Source organism: Mya arenaria, chromosome 1 (genome assembly GCF_026914265.1).
Source record: "Mya arenaria isolate MELC-2E11 chromosome 1, ASM2691426v1".
Classification (NCBI taxonomy): Eukaryota; Metazoa; Mollusca; class Bivalvia; order Myida; family Myidae; genus Mya; species Mya arenaria.
Genome location: NC_069122.1, coordinates 42,446,027 through 42,470,926, shown reverse-complemented (window position 1 = coordinate 42,470,926; position 24,900 = coordinate 42,446,027). Strand labels below are relative to the sequence as shown.

Below are 24,900 nucleotides of genomic sequence, written 5' to 3'. Positions count from 1 at the left end.
TAAAATTTTCATTCAATAAATGGCGGCGGAGTAAGTTGGTTACGTACTCATGCTCAGCTTAAAATAAAAATGTTCTCGTACATTTTTTGAAAATAAGTGCACTTAAAAAAACTTCATTGATAACCGTTGATTATATCTTTGCACTAAAAATGATCTCTTGATCTTGTAAATCTACAGATTAGGCACGGTTGTTCTCTTTCGGTTCCAATTATTATTGTCGTTGTAGGCGTTATATAACCCCAAAATCGACTGAAATTCGTGATATATATGCAGGTATTAAAGTACAAGAAGAGTACATAAAAGAAGTGCACGAAACTGTCAAGTGGTATAAGGGTCTACCTCTCCAAGAGGTCCTGGGTTCATCCCCCATTAGGGGTAAGTTCTCGTGATCTCTCAAAATGGATATTCAGCACTGGTCTATTCCAAGGAAACGGCCTCGATCGTGATTCTTAAATCTGTCAGCTTGCGTTATAATCAGTACAAGAAAGACCATTGATGCAAAGCACCAAAGGGCGCCGTTTAATAGTTTATGCATTTGTTATATGTTGAAAAACAAGGAATGTCAAGGCCAACAAGCATATTATGGTGCATTGAACCGCATCCATGAAATTCTCACAATATTTGTAGTACTCTGCTTGACAACATAGGCAAAAGGATTGAAATTGAAGAGTTTCAAGTTGAACATTGCATTAGGGGTGGGGTACATTAATGAACACGACAGAATTAGGTTGCTTGTGCACTGTACTTTTTGTCATTGCCACCTACCCATATACCAAGTTTTATTTCAATACCATAAGTAGTTTTAAAGTAATGCTCTGGTCAAGAAAAAGCGGCAAAGGGCAATAATTATGTAATTAGCTTAAAAAGAGCTATAGTCATTGTCCACTGCACTTCCTCTCGTTGTGCTAAATACCATTGAATGATGTTTAATGAAATTCCAAAAAAGTAGTTTTCTAGTTATGCGCCGGACTGGAAAAGATACAAAGGGAATAACTCTTGCAATACGCTGAAATAGAGTTATTGTTCATGTACACTGCAGTTCTAATCATATAGGGGTCGGGGGGAACGTCACCATGCTGGAATGACAACTTGTAGGGTAGAAAAAGTTACCTCATTCATCATAAGGAAATGATATAAAATAACAATTTAACAATTTTTGTAGTACTTTAATAAACATTATCATTTCGTCTGAAAGTTGCAAACATAAATAGAACATAATTATTGAACTAAAAAGTGAACATTGTTTACTAGATGAAATACATTTATAACATAACATGCCTTGTTTTCAGCTGTTTAATAATACTAAAATGTAATGTAAAATTGCATTAAAATCTGGTCAATGGAGTTATTATGTTAACTTCTTCATTTACATAGTAAAGAAGAGTTGAAAAATGGATGTTTTTAGTTGATATTAACACAAAAACAGCATGTGTCTTATTGGACAATGGCAAATTTTTTAAATATGATAAAAATAACGCATTCAAACTGAATATGTATCAGACTATGTATGAAAGAAATAATACTGTTTCTATTGTTCACAAAGGTTTTGAAATACAACAATGCACATATATAAGCATAAATAGGCCAAATATGCAAAAATATAATAGTAAACAATGTGTGAAAGTGATACTGAACACTTAAAATAATTTCTTTGTGCATTAAATGAATATATACCAAAAAAGCAATACTAAATCAAGTCCAAAATGTATAATAACATGAAGAACACCCCTTTATGAATATCTTCATAACAAATCAGAGTACATGTAAACAATAATCATTTATATCATTAGTATCAAATGTGTCTAGTTTAAAGTGTGTTTTCATTTGCATTAAATTACATTGTAATATATACCAGAAAAGCAATTATAAAAATCCTTAAATGTATAAGAAACTGAAGACAATAAAGAATAACACCCATTTATGAATATCTCTAAAACAAATCAGAGGTCACCTAAACAATAATCATTCATATAATTAGTATCAAATGTGTCTAGTTTTTGTGTGTCTATTCATTATCTTTAAATGAGCATCTTTAAAGTGAAACTCTTATTTGAAATTAATACATATAATTGTATTTATAACACACATCAAATTGAATGATAAAACAATAACTACTTACTAAATAATGCATTTACTGAAATATTGTTTACTGATAACAAGCTTGTGACCCTGTTTATAATAACAGAAAGCATGACAAATATAAAATGATTGGTGATTGCTAAAAGATTTACTGTGGTCTACTATAGTATCACAAGGCAGAAATACCATGTTTTATGTTCATTCTTATTAGCAAATTGAACTCAAGATCCTTCATTAGAAACATTGTTGTTGACATATATCAACCCATTAAAAAAATCAAAACAATAATACTATAATATTAATTGTGATAAGTCTTATATGGGAGTAAGAGTGCATCTTTAAAAATAGTGTGTGTTTTTTTTCTCATTTAAATAGGTAACAATTCAATTTGACAAATGAGACAAAAGTTAGGAAATAGAAGTAGTAATTGTACATAATACAAAACAACAACAAAAATTGACAAAGCTCAATATAACAGGAAATCTATATGAAAACACAAATCCTTAAAGGCCATAATTATTTAAACTGAATTAAGGTATAAGTAATACACACTTTTATAAAGCTTTTACCAACAACATAGTCTTTATCATGGAACACTATGGGACTTTTATCCAAATTTTGAAGATTTTTTTACCGTGAATTAAAAATACTTTGTCTATTATTATATTTGATTTTTTTTCCACATTATCAGAGATTATGAAATAAACACAACAGTTTCTGGTAAAATAAACTTCAGTTAACAGAAAAATTAAGCTCAACCGAACATGTTATTGATATACATGGAAAAAAATCATTTTGATTGATCTTGTGAGTCTTCGGAACAGAGCAGTATTTCGATGATTGAAAATATATAGCAGTTTTATAAATTCATAAAAAATAGTTAATAATAAGACAACCTGCTGAAATCATTTTATATATTTTCTATGATGTCTAATGAACAATTAAAAAGACAATTTACCGTTCAGTTTGAAGAACATATACATAATGTCATGTAACTATACGTTTTTATAACTAACAAAATGCTTTTTCTTGTTAAAATTGATAAAGCTTAATTGGACTAATTCATAAATGTAATCATTCAAATAAATGAATTTTACTAATATAATACTAACTCAGAATTCAGATTTAAAAACAATGAATGTACTTTTAAATGAATATATATATATATATATATATATGTAAAGAAAGAAGAACACTAAGTAGGCAGTAATGCCCCTCCAAAAATGTCAGAGTAAAAGATCTCAACTAATGTCTTTTTAATATTATAACATGTAAACAGACTCTGTTGGTAATCGATGTCTATTTGTTTTATTTAGTCAATGGTATTCTAACATTTAGAATTTTTCACAATAATTCTTCACTCTTCAACATTTGAAGTTTGGTTTGTTCCCATGCGTTTGTACTTGTAGTGTGTGCACAGATGATAATTACTCAATGCTGAGTCAATGCTGATTTGGTTTTCATGCCCCTTCAGGTTCTTTACCCATCTAGAATGTTTAGTGCTGTAAAATAAAATAAAAAGTACTTTCTAACTAATTTGTATAGATAATAATACTGCCATACATATATACAAAATAAAATATAAACAGTTTAATATTTCTCAACATTATTTAAAAACAACAACAATAAGCTGATACATACATGTATATAATATAAAGAAAATTACTAAATTTATCAATAAAATTCATCATCACCACCACCATCACCACCTTCACCACTGGATTATTGAATACAGTGAGTTTATAAAACAACAACCACCAACTCAAATATGTTTTATATGAAATACTCACATCATCTCTATCAGATGTGACTGCCTTGTGGATAGACATGGATGTCAAATCTATCTCAATGATCCAACAAAGTATTTAATGCAGGCTGGAATTTTTCATATAATAGTAATATTCAGTCATTTTCCTGCCTGAAAGAAATTAGACTTCTGATTATCAACCAACAGAAACTACAACCGTAAAATACAAATGCACATGTATTAATTATACATTCTGCACTAATATTCGTTTTAGCCAAGAGTAAGGGCTGGTAGGCACAAATGTGTAGTTGTTGTGCATATGGTTGATAATGATTCACAACAGTATGGCGTTCAACAAGACCTACACCAAGCAAATGAATGTCGCTTGTGTCCAAGCTGTCGTGGCTTACAGCCCGAAACCATACATCATCTTTTAATACAGGTTTATTTTGAAAATATGCAGTTTATTAACAAATAATGGGTATTTTTAAGTCTAATATTTTTCTAAGATAAAACAATCAAATAAAAGATTACATACTCATATCAATTACATAAATGATCTACATAAGTACATTTAATAATATGTAACATTTATATAATGCACTAGTCAATTGTAACCACGGCCCCCCAGGATTGGGGATATGCCGGGGATAGCCGGGGGAATGGGCTGTGTTTTTACCTTTCAGGTGGCCTCGCAGTGCCGGGTGAATGCGGTGGTTTTGTCTTTGAGCAGGGAGTATGCCTAACCTATAGGCTCTCTGGGGTACGGGGGTATATGGCGAGGATTTGACCATCAGTTTGTCCCCGCAGGACGAGGATTTTACCTGGGGTTGGCTGGACCGAAAGTCAAAGTCCTAGCTATTCCTCGGACCTGGGGGGGGGGGGCGTGGTTACAATTGACTGGTGCATTTTAAGTAGATGTAAAGTACATGTATGTAACAAGTATATTTATAGTACATGTACTGGCTAAGGTCACAAATCCGAACACTTTTTGAGGGTTTTCACAATTATCTTGGAGAGTTTTTGTTCAAGTAAGTTTAAATTGCGTATGAAACATCTTTGGTTAATGTGACAACATCTGTCGAAGTACAGTTTCACGATCTCATCAATTTCATGTCGAAAATCCTTAAATCACCCTTAAATTTATGCTTTGGAGGACACAAATACCGAACACTTGAAAAGCGCAAATACATGGTCATACAATTATAATTAATAAGTACGCTATATTAAATAAACACTTAACTGCAAAGTTAATTATTGTTTCCAATGTTTTTTAAAACATGCAATTCAAATGTAAAGCGTGATTTCTATTTATAAATACCTTGAATGTAGGTCAACATAACTGCAAAACCTAAAGATGCGCGTGCGCCCTCTGACGTCATTCGCCCATGTACTACATTTTGATCTTTAAGGTATAAACATTAAATGGCATTTTTTTAGAAAAATACTTAATAAAACAAGATGAAACTTCACAAGTGTAGTCAAGGCAAGCCTCTGTATTGATCTTGATCATCGAATAATCGATCACGGTAAACAAACGCGTGTTTTAGCCGGTGTTCGGGATGTGTGCCCTGTTCGGAAATGTACCGTCAACCAGTAGAAATATTAAAACGCTGTCTTAACATTTAGCAAATAAAAATGATTTAAGAATTCCAAAGATAAATTAAAAAACAAACATTTTTGAACACATAAACGTACACAACTACTCAAGGATACTTACATGAATAGCCCTTTGATACGAATATCCCAGTTCCATGCTGATTGTTGACATTAGTTTTTTCGACAGAAAATCTTCTCTTACGCGTATAATTCACTTATAATCCATGTTTTACTGTAATGACTCAAATTGTTAGATCGTAATCAACTGTCAGTGTGCACTTTTAATGTTTACTTATTTTAAACGTATATTCATGAAAAAACTTCACCGAATTTCCAACTATTAATCGACGATGTAGAAATTCCATTATTGACCTATGAATAGCGGGGAAATACCTTCTGGTTCTAAAAATAGCAACATCCGGATATGTGTAATGTTCTAAAAATAAAACAACTCGGGGGCAATCGTAATAAAATTTTACTAATGTCACCTTCAACACATTAACAAATAAAGTTATGTGAACATTTAATTCCAATATCGATTAAATTAAAGAAAACAGCGTACCTCATGGTTTATTAATGCAGTAAACATAACAAAACAACATGAAACATAATTATTCCCATTCACATAATTACCGGTCCACACATTTTACATTTCATTCGGAACTCCTCCGAATATTTACATTTTCGGCACATGATATTACAGGTAACCAATCGGAAAACGTAAACGAATCGGGAACAGTTATTAAACTTATTTGTCGTTCTTCCGATATAATGTTTTGAAGATAAATTGAAGACAATCTATTCAACCATAAATAGCATTTTTAACACCCATGCAATCGCCATCAATTTGCATTTTTTAATCATAATAAAATAACAGTAAAACCAAACTGTCAATCAACTTAAAAACCGCTCCTACCACTAACTAAAATAAATTCCCATTCCATAATAGGCGCGCACTTCAGTGCGGCGCCAATAAAATTAATGTTTTAAGCTGAAAGTAACCGAACTTGCATATCACACTACCAGTTTTCGAAAACAAAAATACCCTTGTTCTAGAAATAAGATAGTTTACAAGTCATTTCAAGTTTCGAGAAATTCCGTTTTGAAAGCAGCGAGTTAACTATTAATTAAATAGTTTGGGAACAAAAACTCGAAGAGGGGAGATTTCTTTCACTTCATCAATAGAGGCTAAGGCAGTAAATGATATATAAGGCGTTGAGATGACTGTTTCAGCTAATGAGTCCCTTCCCGATCTTTAAAAATAGAAAAGCAAAAAACACCGTTTGTACAAAGCTGTGTAATTGTATTTGCAAAATAGAACAAATAATATTGGTCTTTAACTTCTTGAAAACAAATATACTTAAGCCGAGTTAAGCGCAAAAATGATTTGCTCAATACAAACATAGTCCTGCCCTGAATTCAATTAAGATTTACAGTCGCTCACGTTGTCACACAATTTTGTTTTGAATCTCTGTTGCTATGAATCTCATTATCTTCAAGTTGGAACCAAATCGCATACGGTTGCTGCAATCTTTATTACTGAACGAAGGGCTAATTTAAATGTCAGTTTCATGACATTAATTCTATCTCAGTAAATTAGAACTTCGTATTCTTTGTTTCATTCTATTCTATTTCTAATTAAGTACTCTTTGACACCAAACAAAACATTCGCGAATAATCGTTATCAATAGTTGTTATCCGAAATTCAATCTTTATGGGGTTCTTGAATGCTGAGGAGTACACATCACGGCATACCTGCAAAAATACACCATTCTGAGATTTGATTTTAATATCATATTTAAAAAGCACTTGTTCATGAATTATAACATAATTGTATACATATATAGCTACGTTAACCATCACTGCAGTGACAAATCATTCAAATAAATTGTCACGTGGTCCGCTCAAATATGTATTTCCATAACTATTATTTTACAACCTTTTACTGAATTTAACTGTTGGCAACTGTGCTTGTTTTGGTAGTTTTTCATATAAATATAAATCTATATATTCAATTAATTCACAAAAACAACTATATTTCAAAAGCAATTAAATAATGTGTCCAGAGCAGCAGAAATAGTTGAATCGAAAATATTATAAATCTTAAATAATGAGTGTCTTTCCCATATCAAAATAATCAATATAAAATAAAAAACAAAATAACTTTAACTGTTTTCTACCACGGAAAAGACATTTATGTAAGGAAATTAGTCTTTTGATATTTCTTTTTGTCGCAACTTAGAGAAACAAAAAACATTTGTAGAAAGCATTTTGCTCTGGTAATTGTATTTAAGCATGTGAAATATGGAACTATATAGGGGATCAGTTTTTCCATATTTATTTATTTTATTCATCAATATGTATCAGTTTATTTATTTTAAAATGTTTTTGACAATTACTATGATGTCATCCTACTTGAGTCATGGACGGATCTAACCGGTCTGTCCTTTAACCATTTCAAATAAACAGGCAAAACAAAATAGCGCTGTTATACTTTTTTATCATGATTATTGTATCGTGAAAACCTAATAGTGTTTGAAGTATTATAAATTGGAAACCATTATGACAATTAAATAAGGAATAAACTTATTGATTTTTTTTCAAAATTCCATATTCCTTCATTTCACAAACACACTACCTGTCTGTATTAGCAAGAATTATATAAATATCAGGAGAAGTGCGCTATTAATTTTAATCATGCATATTTAGTTTATGCAATAACATTGGCCTCAATAGTATAACCGGACACAACGTTGTGACAAGTAAGCTTTGAAAATACTACTTTATATAGAAATAATAAGTCCAATCGGTCCCCAGTGTTATAGGTGAGTGGAGGAGTGAGGTGCTGTTTTGAAAATTGTTATTGGAAAGGTAACTAATTAAATGATTTCAGTGGGATAGGTATCTTGGTCAATATAAGGTGTTCGGCTACGGCACTCGAGTTGAATCGTTGATTTTTTTAAACTGTTTTAATCTGGATAACTTAAGATGGGTTTTGGGGGTAACTGGGCCGTAGATATTAGTTCGGCTGTAAACGAGTTCAAAACGTAATTAAGTTTGGTTGTGATTTGGCCTAGTTGTCGCCTCTCAAAAAGGAAGATGACAAAACCTAGATGAGATAGACATGTCCTTGTGTGTAGGGTAAACTGATACATATTGATGATACCATAACTTTGATTTAGCACTACTAACAGTTCCCTCATGGCTATCAAAACAACCCTAGGTGTGCTTTGCCTTTATTGTTTTTGCCTTAAAAGAGTTGACCTTGACCTTATTGATGTGGATTTATCACGTACCTAGTCCTGTAGTCGTACCGAGCTTTACATGTATCCAAATGTTGTCTTCCCTACAAACGAGCAATGCACTTGAAGCTTTTAACTAATGTTAGATGAACACGAATGTATTAGTATGTATCCTGTTCATAATTATATAAATATGCCAAACAGTTAACCGAAATTGTGAGAAGTCAACACACGTCCTTAGCATATCTAAGGTATAAGCTTTTATTTCATTATTTCAGTGCAGCGAGGGTGTAGCCGTGTATCGGATGTTCCGGGAGCTAATAGCCGGTCTGCCATATCACATGGTGCTCGGGGACGGCTGCTCAACGTGCTCCGCGGCCACCGCACAAGTTTCATATCTTTGGAACCTTACTCAGGTAAGACTTTATATTACTAGTAATTTATTGAAGCTTACCTAACTCACCATATATTGCTAAATCATTTTAGCATCCTTCTCATGTATGGAACCATATATTGCTAGTTCCTTTTTGTAACTCCAATCTGTTAAGACCATAAATTAATAATTCCTTCTGGAACCTTACTCAGCTTAGGCCATATATAGCTTATCCCTTCTTAAATCCTACCAAAGCGAAATAATATTTGAGGAATTTCATCTGGAATCCTACTCAGATAAGGCCATGAATTAATATTTTCTTCTGAAACCTTACTCAGGTATAGCAATATATGTTATAGTTTCTGGTACTTACTCAGATAGAGGTCTTATGGGTGATAATTAAAAAGAAATTGATATGTTTATTTTACACATGTATACGGTATTAAATGTAAGACAAAAATAGAGCATGTGGTCTCATGTTATGTAATAGTAACTTGTAAACACGTAAAGATGGTTGCGTTTTGAATAAATAATGCCATTTATACAAAGAAATCTACAAACAATATTGTCAGGGAACATTGGTGCTTAAAACTGATGCATGTACTGTATCTGTATGCCTTAACTACTATGATCAAAGGTTATTTAATCATTGATTAAATCGATTAATAATCGATCATTGATCGGTATCAGAAACCGATTATCGATAGCTATGTTTCTGTCCAATTCCCAACACTAGCCACAATGGACGCCATGCGATCGTTATACAAGGTTCGAGATTAATGACGGAAACAAATCATATTGAAGATATTTACAACGATGGCAGTATTATATTTACATCTCCCTTTCAGAGTTATCAATTAAACATCTTGCAACAATCAATAAGATGCTGTTCAAATAAATATAGAAATACATGATTATATATATATTTAAAAAAAAAATTCTTGTCTTTAGATTACGCCATCAATTGTAAAAATCAACAAAATTTGTTTATTCCACTTTAGTGTATTATTGAGTCAAATATGTCAACCTGTCACTCATCCCACGTGTTAACTCATATAATGTTATACTGAAGAGGGCTCACAAAAAGCATAAATGCTTACTACTCAGTTCTGTATATGTGTATTTTAATTGCTAGTTTGACTTATTCCTGCTATCTCATGCTTACAAAAATCAACTATCAGGATAACTTTGTGATTACCTGTATAATTGCAGTTATATGTGTATTGAACGTATAATATAATCAAAATGAATACTGGCTCGACCTAATGACCTGTGAATTTGAACTTTTGATGATCTGATCATGGAAACAAGCATTTTTTCACATTTTATACGAACCATTAATTTTGCACGATGAATCGTGAAATATTTTCTATAACAAAAACAGTGGATATTAGTCACAATGAGTGCGTTTGTACATGATTATAATGTGACTAGAATATGATAATGGCAACATTTGTTTTCTTTTAAACTTGCAACATTTGACCAATTTCGGCCATTTATACGAAGCATACACAAGATTGACAGATAATGTATTAGATCTTTCTATTTTTAGTCTGGTTTAAGGGTATCAGTGATTCCAGTGAGGCATTTTGCATGAATTAAAAACTCAGGAGGGGGCCCTGGGGGTCCGTTACATTGATGCAGCGTTCAAATAAATTCATATATCCATTCATACCGATATTCTTATTGCGAAATGTTCTACCACTTTATTGTCTATTTGAAAATTAATGCTCCGAAATGTACCCATTGAAAAGATGGCTTTCTTCCTTTAATATATTCCTCATAGAATACAATATCAACAGTATTATTTTATGAATATTTATTTATACATAAATCGTTCTGAAGTTTAGATTAAAATTCCAAAAAAACTTTTGTACACTTGTCAAGTTGTTTTTTTCTCTGCACAGTTTCGTTAAAATTTATGCGAAAACTACAGAAACAAGCCCCGTAGCAAAACGTTTAAACCCGATTAAATAGCACTGGGTAAACGCCAAAGATATAGAACATAGAAACAAACAAGAGGCCACAAAGGGCCTATGCTTGTCTGGCTGGGATTTGTGTGGTCAACATCACTATTTTCGAAAAGAACCAACCTCTTACGGATATCTGAATACTGTACAAGTTTCATCGAGATAAAGTCAAAACTGAAGGCTGTATCATATTTGCAAACATGTTTTACACAATAGCATATTTTATACTATCAATGCCCATAAGCTAATCATTACAAGGCCCATTATCTATGCATGCATGGGCAGATCTGGATGGTTTTCGAAAGGAACCGAGCTCTAAAGGATATGTAGATATCCTACAAGTTTCATCAAGAAACAATCGAACCGTAGGCTGTATCGAAATTAACAAGGAAGTGTTTACAGACGCACTGATTTTTATACTATCAAGGCCCATAATCTAGGCATGCGTGGGCGAATCTGGTTTTCAAAAGGAACCAAGCTCTAATGGATATGTAGATACTGAACAAGTTTCATCGAGATTCAATCAAAACTGAAGGCTGTATCGTGTTAACAAGGAATTGTTAACAGACGCACGGACGCACATACTACATAAACATTACCTTTGGCCTTTGACCAGTAGAGCTAAAATTCACAAACAAGAAACATGGAAGCACAAAACCCCACAAACAGCACAGTGCATACATACTATTTTAAACCAGTTTGTGTGCACAAACTCACTCATATCCCTACAATCCCAAATAAATCAATAATGTAAACGTTTGAACGTAATCATATTTCCAGGTATTTCATCCAACATTTGCCCCTCAAGTTACTGCCATAATCTCGTTTAAATTAGTAAATCTTAAAATTTCTATTCAAATTTAAAAACGCTAGGTGTGTTTATCAAGGATTGTTAGGTATTGCCTTGGAGCTGTCAGTAAAATGTAAATTTACCGGGGGATTAAACCAGTGCACAAACCTCACTCTTATCCCAACAATCCCAAATAAAGAAAAAACGTAAAAGGTAAATCTTATCATAGTAGTATGCATTTACTCGAGGAAGCTTAAAAATAAATCAAATAATAATAAACTTATAGGTAAACCCCAAGTTCTTCAATGATTAGAGGTCTAACTTTATCTGCAGACGGAGGAATACAATTCAGAGGACCTAATGCAAAAACTTTTCAAAGATACGATGCATTCAATGTTTGAAACTATGAGCATCACACACAGTAAATACATTTAAAGGTTTAAAACTGTGTGATTATAGAGTTTCATAATAAAAAGCATCATTGTACTAAGGCCGGGAACAAATAAAGAAAACATTATTAAAAGAAAAGCGACATATATTAGCCAATCTTTTCTTCCAAATGATTACCCATATACAATATTTGACGTCACATGCCAAAACACTCCGAGTCAGCCAAAAATGGTTTTAAAGATGAACATGAATTAAAAAATGTTCATAAAATCAAAGGACTGAAAGCTTATTCATGTAAGGATGCTATATTCAACCCTATATTTTGTTTCAAGAACTCATCTTTAAAGAAGTCATTTTCCTTGTTTAATTTCACGTTTTTTAACGATATAATTTTGTATGGATTATTAAAAAGTTATGAAGCATAAACTTGTTCGTCAGAAACAGAAATTTCATAATATTTTTTCGGATTAACATGTCAATTTTATGTCACCTTAGTTTACTCCGGTCAATCCAGAAGAAATATTTCAAATAGCTTTCATGACTTTGTGAGTGCACTATAAGCAAAATGTGAAGGTTTTTAAGCCCAGCAGCCAAACAATTTACAATGACCCTGTTTAAGGAACAATACCATAACCCAATAGCCGCTAAACGAGGACACAAACATACAAAACATGCCAGATGCAAACACTAGAACATATCGTAACCATGTAAGCAAACATTGGTTTACCGCCTTGGAACGGTCAGTAAAACAGAGTTAAGTAGGGGGTTACAAACCAAAATGAACAACCGCCCTTCAAACCTTTTCATTTTAGTTATCTTACGGCTCCTCCTCGCCCATCCTATCAGACCGGAAGCGGTTCCCCAAGTTCTTTCGGATAGCGACCCCGGACCAGATGGTGAACGAGGCGAGGATTCAACTAATGCGGGAATTTAATTGGAAGAAGGTCGCCACAATCCATCAAGCGCTTGAGGTCTTCTCCGTGGTAGGTACCGTTACTTTAGTATGACATATATCGTGATGATGGCTTATCATGTTTACTTAATTTAATGTGTATTGGCACTTCCTATTACTCACTAAGAACATTTTCTGTGGTAACGCGAACATTTCGGTAATGTTCGTTTTTTTTATACGATTGATCTCCTGTGTTAACATCAAATTAAACATACAAATAAACAATCACACGAATAGAACAAATGGGATAGACTACAAGTTATTACAAAATTAGTTTCAGCACATTCTTGAGAACGTGGAAATGAAGAACAAAGTAACAAGGAATAAAAGAAACCTGGTTGTAGTGGGAGCGGCAACGATAGTTTAGTACTTATTTTGGAAACTGATAACATATCCATTCGCCCACAATAACTCATACATAAGATAATTGATATTTCAACCTTGATTGAATGTATTGGTAGCCTCTTTTTTTACTAACGCTTTTCAAATTTGGGGTCTTTAGTCAATACAAGACAATATTTGAGCATGTACCAACATATTTGAAAGGTTCAACCAGTCACGTACATAGTTTAAACACGTCTTATGGCATTATTTCGTAATAATAATATATCCGTCAAAAGAACATATTATAAACCATAAATAAGACTTTTTAAATGTGTACTTTATAGAGAATATTGCTCCGCTTCCGCGAACTTAAATACAAAAATACCGGTTATACTGTCATAAAGCCGATATAAACCGAGTTACATAACACTTATTCGCAATATAGAGCATAATGATTTGGCAATAATGAGCATCATCGCTGCAATTAAACCATCTTAGTACTAACACTCATACACTCGCAGACGACAACCGACAGATTGCATTAAGTCTTTGATAGTTTTAGGATTAAGCGCTACGAGCATGCACTCTGGCTCGAATTGAGGCCTTTGCTCAAACTATTCACCGTCTTATGTAGAAATTATATGATGTATCATAAGCAAGAAACTACAACAATTATAACTATGTACATAAGAAACTATCATTTTGTTGAAAATTATAATTATATATTTTAGGTTCAAGTTCAAAATAAGGAGTTCAAAAGTAGACGTAGTTTTATGATAAGAAATGAAACCTGGACGATACTTTGATCAAAAGTAACATCATTTTCTCATGATGAGAACACGAAATAGTTAATCGATCACACTAGAAGGTACTAATCAATACTTCAATGACGTAATTGGTTGGGATCATTTACGTGTGTTTTTAAAATGCTGTGCGAAAATGCTTCGAAACCAAAAAAATAAGGAACAACTGTGCGTTGAAAATGCTTGGTGGAAAAAGGTTGCATTAATTAAATGTTCATTAAAAGAATCTCGTATTTCAACTATAACGGTCTTCTTTTTCTTTTGACCTAGGTCACGGAGGACTTTTTCCATAGAGCTTCGGACATGAATGCCATCATAATTACTCAGGAGATTTTTGTGCACGATCCCATGTCTAGGGTCGAGAACCTGAAGGTGAGCTTCAACGAGTAGTCATTCGTCTTTCTCGATTGAATTTAACAGGTCTGGTGTAAACAGATCAGTAACAAATAGTAATCATTGTATACGGGTTTTCGGTCATCAGTTCTAGGGAACATAGCCGTAGGTCAATTATCACTGTACCTTCTAGTAATAACTAAATATTACTGACCTCAGATGGTACTGTTTAAGTTTCTTATACTATTCACAAATTAAAGCAAGTGGAAAATGGATGGAACAAAAAGGTTTCAATACAAAAAACTTCTAAAATGACGCTTTACACAATTTTTAATCATGTTGTCGTGTCGAAGAAACAATAAACATTATAACATATAAATACAGATTTTAAGCGGAAGTACTCTAATCCTGGTCTAAAAAAAGCAAATATATCGAAAAAACACACAATATTATGGCATTATCTCGACATCAAAGTAAATATACGAACATTGCATGATAAAAAATCGTAAGAAAGTAAGGACGATTGCCAAACAACAGCTAATTAAAACCTTTTTTTGTTTAACAAACGAATGTGTAACTGTTCGTATAATAGTATATACTGATGTTTGGAATACAAACATATATTGTAGTATTCATCATATATATCTTCTTTAAATGGACAGAAACGTGATGCCAGGATAATCATGACAGCGATGTATGAAGACGGAGCGAGATCATTGCTGTGTGCCGTAAGAATAGTATTATATTATGTTTAAATAGCCGTTCATTAAAAAGGTCTTACCATTTCTTCATAATAAATGTTCAGCTTCAACAGTCGGACTTCAGAACACAGATTAAAAAAATATTGCATTTTCAAGGTTGCATCATTACATTTTCAGTATTTAACAAACCGCATTATCAAGACTTCATCAATGCGTAACCAAGGTTGCTTCATTGCACCATTAAGGTTGCATCATTGCATCATCAAGGTTGCATCATTGCATTATGAACATCAATATCTGAGCATCTCAGTATTAATTCAATATTTCGGATAACAGTCAATGAATCAAACGGTATGTATTTATTAATACCAGGTGAAGAACAGCCAATCAACGTGAAAAATACATTTTGTTGTATGAATTGTCCGTGTTGGCAATGTATTCAGAGCGAAATATTACTACTAAAATATTGAATCATTAAATACTTGCTTCCATGCATAATATTGAAAGTTCAATGCAAAATTGTTTTTTTTTTCAGTAAATGATCCGTTCTATATACAATTCTGAGAGTAATACACAGCCGGAAAAAAGTAATCAACCTTTAAGTTGCTTAACTGCTATCATTCCTCAAAAAATCTTATTTAATTCCGCATTTTATCTTGTTTTTGACTAGCTCATTCACCAAAATTGTTAACCTTTAATTGAATAAATTTAATATTTTGCCTATTAAAGGCATACAAGGTAGGTCTGTACGGCGCCAAGATCGTATGGGTGTTTGCGGGCTGGTACCCCAGTACTTTTTGGCTGGTGAAACAGGATGACATTGACTGTACTCAGGAGCAGATGGCCTTGGTTGCAGAGGGTGCCTTCTTAACTTCAGCCGTTAATTTTAACCCAAGAGAAGAGAGGGGTATTCACGGAATGACGGGTAAATTTTTGTTGTTTCTTTATGCAATATATATGTAAATTATGCGCTCTGTAAATAAGACAGATGTCAGAATGTAATAAGTTAATGTGTATTTTACCACATCGTTGTTTTTTCTTCAAGCTTAATACTAATAAAAAGTAGTGTGTAAATACCACGTGATAAATTACGTCATAAATGCTTCCTCTAAAAGCTATATTTTGTTTCAAATGAAGACTTTAAACAAAGTTAACTTTTCTTTTAATACACCATTTGAAATGAAACAAAGGGCAGTCTTTGCAGCTTAAAGGGCCCCGTCTTAGTTTTTTACCGGTGTTTGATAAGGTGATTAGTTCCATCAAACACTTCGACATAACTGTTTCGAGGTTAATCAAATTATAATGTAATTATGTCTGTAACAATAAATAAAAGTATAAAAATGTAACAGTGACAGCCCTTTATACCTTAGACTATTTGTTCACCATTTTAAATAAAACCTACGCCACTTACAGAGTCCCGCATTTGGTAGTTTAGTTTCTTAAAACACTTCGACAAACCTTTTCACAAAACCGCCGCCTGAGGGAAAACAGTCGAAACATTATTTTGAAAACTGGTTTGTCGAAGTGTTTGAGGAAATTTATCAAAATGGTGAAGAAAAAGAAAAGTTGTCTTTTTTATGTCTTCATGCGAAGCACATATTGCCATTCGATGTAGCATTTATGACGTATTTATCACGTGGTATACATACACACACTAAAAACGAGGATAAAAAGAATAACATGTATACTTATACACGGGGTTTTCCTCCGAAGTAATTCATTCAACCATATGCGATTCAATTCTAATTCTAATTCTAATTGGTTCAGTAATTTCTAATGACTCTTGTTTTCATATTGGTTCAGTTGTTTCTGATAAAACATGATTTCTAATTAGTTCAGTTATTTCTTATAGCTCTTGTTTCATATTGGTTCAGTCGTTTCTGATAAAACATAATTTCTAATGAGTTCAGTTATTTCTTATGGCACTTGCTTTATATTGGTTTAGTCGTTTCTGATAAAACATGATTTCTTATTAGTTCAGTTATTTCTTATGGCACTTGTTTTATATTGGTTTAGTCGTTTCTGATAAAACATGATTTCTTATTAGTTCAGTTATTTCATATGGCTCTTGTTTTATATTGGTTTAGTCGTTTCTGATAAAACATGATTTTTAATTAGTTCAGTTATTTCTTATGACACTTGTTTTTTTATTAGTTAAGTAACTTCTCATGACACCGTATTGTTAAGCAATAAATATCCGCTTGCTCCGGCTTTTAGTTTTCTATAAGACCTATACTACTAATTAACAATTATGTGTACTGGATTGGACAAGAACAAGGATGCCTTGGCAGGAGACGGCGCCTTTTTAACTTCAGTCGTAAATTATAGCAGACTAGCCTGGCTCAAATCAGGCTAATATTTTTAATGTCTCAATATTGTGTAATGGTTTGGAAAAATACAACGTTGAGAGCTCTGAGTATAGGTTAGAGTTTATAAAATGTTTTTTTTTCTCGAGAAAAAGAAATCTAAGAAAGCGACCGTGGTTTCTTATTTTCAGCCGTTTTATAGACCGTTATTCAGTCTTTTTGTTCGAACTGTTTCAGGTCGTAATGATTGACTGTATATTTGATGTCAATATATACGTCTTAAGACCTAGCTGATCTATGCTGTATTTTGTTTAAGACCACTTGTGCTCTGGTTTGGAGGGTACCTGGTACATAGAGAGCCAAATCAGTTGAAATTTCAATTCTATTTATTTTACATTACTAGTGAATATATATGAAAACAATAATGAATGAATTGGCAGTTTCTGGTCAATGAACACTGATAATCTGTATTTATAAAATAGTATATTTTATTATAAAACTCGCTTAGCATAGTTGAGAGGTACCTAACAAAAAGGGAATTTGGGGCGATACTATTTCCCGGTCTCTCCTCGTAAAATCCGGTCTCATCCGGTCTCATAATTCCCGGTTCAGAACTTATGGCCTCAGGCAACGTATGTTATTGCCGATGATTGTTAAACTAATTTGACAATCTTATTTGCTTTTATATGTAATATAATGGAATAAAATACATGGTATAGATGGTACAATCGACCCCAGTCTTATATGTAACGAAAGGGCAATCAAACCAGTTGCTGGACAACTTATTATTATTGACACGTTGAAATTCACAAATAAGTTGGATAGGCGATGTGATCACTATCAATGGATTAACGATGGTGTAAAAAAACTGCCAAAAAAGTCACCCAATATTTGTAAGGTTAGACATCGCGTAAAAATTATTGCAAATGGTAAAACGCTACCATCTAGTGATTTTGTTCGAACTGAATGGAACTTAATCGAAAGTGATAGATATTTCCTATTTCATTACACTGGAGACGATACCGTTTGCAAACCTATACAGCATGGTAATACAAAAAAGACTGAAACAAGAACATATACTCGAACGTGTCCGTCTGTCTTTGATGATATAAAATCTAAACTTGAAAAAATTGCGCCGGGGAAAATTTATAATGACATGAAAAGTTCTGTCGACGGTATAGCGGCTGCGTCCGAAGCACCTCGAAACTTAAAACAAGAACAAAACCAGGCCGCAATTAAAGAAAATAACAAACGACTTTCGCAAGACACCATATACAATTCATTAGAACTAGCGTTTCAGTTAGATGGGTTTATTCACCAAATCGATCTGTATCCATCATTGACAGTTATTATGGGAATGAAACAAACAATTGAAGATTTTAATAATTTGTTGTCTGTTAATGGCGAGGAAGAAAAAAATGTTTTTGTCTAGAGACACTACGTTTGATTGTGGGAACTTTTACCTAACTCCAATAGTGTACAAACATTTCTTATTTAAAAGTGAACCTACCATTCCACTTGCCTTTATGTTGCATGAGAAAAAGGACCAGAAGTTCCATGAACGATTTTTGACTGTTCTAAAAGACAAATGTCCGAATTTGGCAAAAAAAAAGGTATACTTTGTAGCAGACCGCGAACCTGCCTTGACAAAAGCCGTTCAGGCAACGTTAAATAATGCTTCCGTTTTCCACTGCTGGAACCACGTCAAAAGAGATGTGCGTGAGTGGTTGCGACAAAAGAAGTCCCCAACTGCAAACACGGACTTGTATTTACAAAACTTAGATACGTTACTTCGGAAAGAATCTTTGGAAACATTTGAACTCGCCCTTGAGAAATTAAGTGGACCTTGGTGCGCTGCATTTAATAGTTACTTCGAAACTCATATTAAACCAGAAATTGTCACACACTCAGGTAGATGGTTGTTAGAAGAAGCTGGTATTTTCTGCCCCAAATCAGGTGTTACCACAAATATCTCCGAAAGCTTCAATCATACAATTAAGTGGGTGAATAACAACAAAAAACTACCAGTTGACAATATGATTCTAAGTATATTCTACCTACAAAACGGCATACACTGTGAGGTTCTGAGGGGTCGTGCTGGCTTAGGAAATTATTCCCTAAAAAAACAATATGACCATTTCGGAATTTCACTCGATGAACTTATTTTTCCTAACAAAGTGATAAAGCCAGATGAAATTTTAACTCATGTTAAGGACTTTTTGCAAGAAAATGTAAAAAACCAATCTGAAACAGAAACCGTTGATGAACAAAAAAATAAAAATGAAAAAGAAACAACAGTAAATAAGTCTGCGTACCAAGATGAAGCAAAGCGATTTCTTTCTCAAGAAGATTTGGCAGATAAAGTGCTAAAAAATCAAGGTGTAAGGCATGTTCCCGAAATGAATGCGTTCATGATTCGCGGTGTTGGAGATTCAATTTATAGCGTTAAATTATTTCCCAAGGAGGTGTGCCAGTGTCCATCTACAGGTACCTGTTATCATATTATTGCTGCAAAAAAGAGTATTGGAATAGATGTATCAAAACCTAAAGAAGAACGCAAATTAATAAGCCTAATGCGGTATAAAAACAGACCAAAAAATCAAAAACGATTTGGACACAAAAAACCAAAATTAAGTGACTATGAAACGGCTGTTCCCGCCCCAGATTCCAAATTAGCAAAAGAAATAGACACTGAAATAAACGAAATTTTATTTGAATCTCCGGTTAAAAGTAAACGGACAGCGGTCGAGATAAGTGAAAATGATGATTTAATCGCTAGTAAGAAAATAAAGCTAGAACAGGACAAAAACATAAATACTTCAGTGGAATTACCCGATATTAATTCTAAAACGATCATCAAAATGCCTAAAATAAATAAGTCTCCCGTAAAAGGCGAAATATTAATTGATTCGGAAAATACTCGAAACACTGAACTTTGTAATGAGCAGTCTCCACCGTGGTTGCCGGGCATGACTTTACACGAAAAAGATCTCATTGTCGAAAACGAGTGGTTAACTGATAAACACATGAACGCTGTATCTGCCGTATTAAGAAAACAATTCCCGCAAATGAATGGTCTGCAAGATACAACTACAGCGCCATTTTATGTTGAACAATATAAATCATGGAGTACAGATAAGAAAATTTCCAGACAACAACCACCTTCAGTTCAAATTCACTTTGATGGTACAAATCACTGGACAACTAGCATGCAGACGACCAGAGACACTGATAGCAGTTATTACTTTGACAGTTTAGGTGAAAACATAAAATTACTCAAGAACAATATTCAAATACAACTAACACAAATATATAACAGTAACAAAGTCCAGCTAATGATTAAAGTGCCGCGAGTTCAACAACAACCGAATGGACATGACTGTGGTGTCTTCGCAATTGCGCATGCTGTAGAATTTTGTTTTAAGAATGGCTGTGTAAATCCAAATGTCAATTTCGTTGTTAGTGAGATGAGGGAGCATCTTGTCAGCTGTCTAGAAAATCAAACATTCCATCCGTTTCCTAAAGAAAATGAAAAGTCGCGATCGGCAGCGTTTTCGGGTATCCCCAAGACTTTTAAAATAAAAACATTATGTTCATGTGAAATGCCAGATTTCGTCGATAGCATAGTCATTTGCGAAAATAGAAAATGCAGAAAAAAATTCCACATGAAATGCGTCGGAATAAAAACTAAAAATAGACGATCTGTTGGCAAGAATACATTAGACAACTGGTCGTGGCATTGCATTTCCTGCAACAAAATCAATAGGTAAACAAGAAAAGTCGGGATTTCTGAATTACTTAGTTAACTCACAAGTGTTTAAATTTACAGCATAATTTACATGTATCCATGCATTATTTCTATTTGTATTACCATCATCAAAAGTACATACAATTTATAACTGAATTTAATATGGATAAAAAATGTTTGTTTTTCATGACAAATGTTTCGTACATGTGTACATTTTGTTTTATCTTTGCCATAATTTATTATTTGTTTTATTGATATAAAATATGAAATATTATTTGTTTTATTGAAATAAAATATAAAATAAATGGTGAAATAGTTATCATTCATATATTATGGTTGTTTATTTAGCACGTTAATCAACTGTAATCTTGTCATCTTTTGTAATCCTATTACCCCCCGCGGTCATTCACACCTTCACGATCACGCCCGATACCTACTATAAAATTATGAAAACAGAGACCGGATGAGACCGGGACCGGATGAGACCGGGACCGGGAAATAGTATCGCCCAGGAATTTGTTCAAACTTAAATGTGTTCATTAGCCAGAGTAACATGCCAGTAATGAATTTAAATGATAATGAAACATGGCTTGTTTTTAAACCAAGACAGTATATATATTCAAAACCCTGACGTTGTTGCATAAGAAAGTAGTTAACCATCACTGAATGTTATATAGTCTTATACAATAACTGTCTGGACCAGAAATGAAATATTTGTACATAAATAATTTTAAAATACATATTCAGGCCAGGTGGTCAGTCAGACCTTTCAGTTGTTAAGTATATTTGCTATGAAATTAAGCGTATTGAAAATATTGGTTAATACTAGACAGTATTTATGTAACTATAAGATTGTACATGAAGATGGTTGTATATACTGTTAAACAAAAATCTAAAATCAGAAACAATATGAAATTCTATAAGCATGAGAACAACATGAAGCAATATAAAATTATAAAATAATGAGATTGAATAAAAATTCTAACCGACTTATTAGTGTTAGCCCTTCAAATTGCAAAAATCCGCTTTACAATTAATCCGTGCGCATGTCAAAAAAACCTGTCAATCACTGCAAAATAGTGTGACGTCAATTAAATCAGCATTGACACTGAAATCGCGCCTTTGACTATGCAAACAGTAGGCGGGACTATATGCGCATGGGCAGTTATATCAATTAACTTATTCATGAAAAGTCTTCAGCAATAAGTAACGATTCTTCACAAATAAGAAACTGGTCATTTTAAAAATATATCGCCCCTGATTGGCTGACAATGTAGGGCAAACACTAAGCTGTTATACCTCAACTTTGGCATATTGAGTAACAGTATCACTGACCTTTTTTATCGTTAAAAAGGTCATTGTAAACTTATTGGCTTCTAAGCTAGTTAATATCATTTCCAATGTAATAATTGCTGAATTTGCATAAATATTTTTTTATTTCAAAACCCTGCAAACATTTTTCAGGCAACAAAACATCTTCACTGACTTCACTGAAACACATCGTGGAATGCGTCTATTTAAAATGAAATGGCATGGGATGTTCATGTTTGTTTATACTAATAATCCTCGATTTCGTAAACGTTTCTTGAATTTAGAGATAAGGTTAATGCTCACTAGTTTTGTTACAAAAGCACAAGAAAAATCATTCGCTACTCATTCATTTTATGAAAGAATGTCTTAACAATATATCGTTAAATCGAGAAATTGTGAGGTGCAATTAATGAGACCACTTATAATGACTCATGCTATTCTTCTTGTCAAGAACATTTAACAATGTAGAAAATGGCTGTCCCGGAGGGAAATCGGTTGATATTCATCAAGTGAGCACTGAAAGTGATTTATTAAACACTTATCTTTATTTAAACATATGCAATTTTTCTTTTATAACAACGGTATATGTTTTACATTATGTACTGTTTCAAGCGTATGGTACTCATTCTTGATCATAATGTATTTACTATAATATATTTTAAAGCCTTTTTGGAAGATGATAGTCTTCACTGTTGTAATTACACTGATAATTGTTCGAATTGCACCAAAAAGCTTGAAAGCAAGTCATATAAGAACAATCCCCGAATGGCAGTGGTTCATAGCTAATATCAGCATAAAAATCGGCAACGGGATAACTGACAAATCTCTGTTATTAACTAATAAATTTCTCCATTTAAAAAAAAAGCTTTCAATTCTAATAGCGTTATGACATACGTTGTAACAACACCATGGATGGAAAATGTATTACAATAATATGTGACTGTTATTAAGGGACAAAGTCATGTGTAAGGGTAAACGATATTTAAACCTCCATAATTTAGTTACCAAACAAAATGTAAGACAAGGTGAATTGCCTCCTAGTTTGTTATATACATTTCCAAACGCCTTGGAACGGTCAGTAAAATGCTAACTAACTGCTCCAACGATATTGGAAGACGTCGCTCTTATTATGCCCGTAATGCTTATTCAATTGGTCATGAATTTAACTATTTACTTGAATGCCTCTTTTCATGAGGTGTTATCGCATTTCTTTGAAAATCAACCAAGCTCTAACAAATTATCCGTGTATCTTCAACAAATGAGTACGCCAGTATATATATTCTCACATCGAGTGATAACGTTCCTTTATATGTTCACCCTATCCTGTTTTGTTTTGTATGTCACATGGTTGAATAGCTAAAAACATAAAACTTAAACATAAGTAATTTATGTATGAAATAATGAATGATAAGCTGCATAATATGGTGAAAGTGGTTTTATAGTATTGGGTATACTGTGAATGATAACTATGTGTCCATTTATTTAAAATAGTTGTTGCTCGATTAGTTTTAAGCTCTGGATATTTTATGGAAAATCTACAATTTCCGTCATGTTAAAACAATCTTTAAACAACATGCCAATGAGCTTGTAAACAATATGACTTGATGTCACATGATGTAGAACAGGAATATTTAGGAAAAAATGTGTCATTCACCTTCAAAACACAAATATTTACAGTTTCAGAATTCTTGGACCGCTACTTCAACGACCCAGGCTATAATACAGACCTTGATATGTACAAAAGTGTTGTCGGCCAGTCGTACGACCACATCTGGATTGCCGCCTTAGCACTGAACTGCACCGACTCTGAATTAACGCGTAGAGGTAATAGAGCAATGTTGGGCAAGAAGGACACGACATAAATGCATTTAGTTAACCAATGTTTATACTTATATTCAGATTTTTTTAAGTTATGCTTAGCGTTTCTTTGGTGTGACCTCAAGGCTGATACGGTTTAGAATATAACCTACATTTTCATCCAATGAAATTGCAGATGGTACTAAGCTTAATCGTTAAGATTTTCAACTTTCGCGGGTCCGTCTTCTGCCTCTCATCCAATACACACTCCTTGAGTCAGATGATGCATGGACAATGTGTCAGTCAATGAGGGTCTATTCTTAGTCAGTTAGATTATCTGAAATAAAATACGGTCACTACGCCCATACCAAGTTTTTACTTCAGGTAATCTAACTAATACGACAGAAGACAAAATAAAACTATAAGTATCTCCCA

At 33.0% G+C, this 24,900-nt stretch overlaps 1 protein-coding gene across 1 annotated transcript; it reads left to right on the top strand.

Moving 5' to 3' along the window:
* The first annotated feature begins 8,413 nt into the window (after window positions 1–8,413).
* Window positions 8,414–24,530, top strand: LOC128227268 (gamma-aminobutyric acid type B receptor subunit 1-like). The gene is made up of 6 exons (XM_052937638.1): window positions 8,414–8,455; window positions 8,946–9,083; window positions 13,003–13,173; window positions 14,540–14,641; window positions 16,033–16,228; window positions 24,346–24,530. Exons 1-6 carry the CDS (start codon window positions 8,414–8,416, stop codon window positions 24,528–24,530), a joined length of 834 nt encoding a protein of 277 aa, XP_052793598.1.
* Window positions 24,531–24,900: the final 370 nt, after the last annotated feature.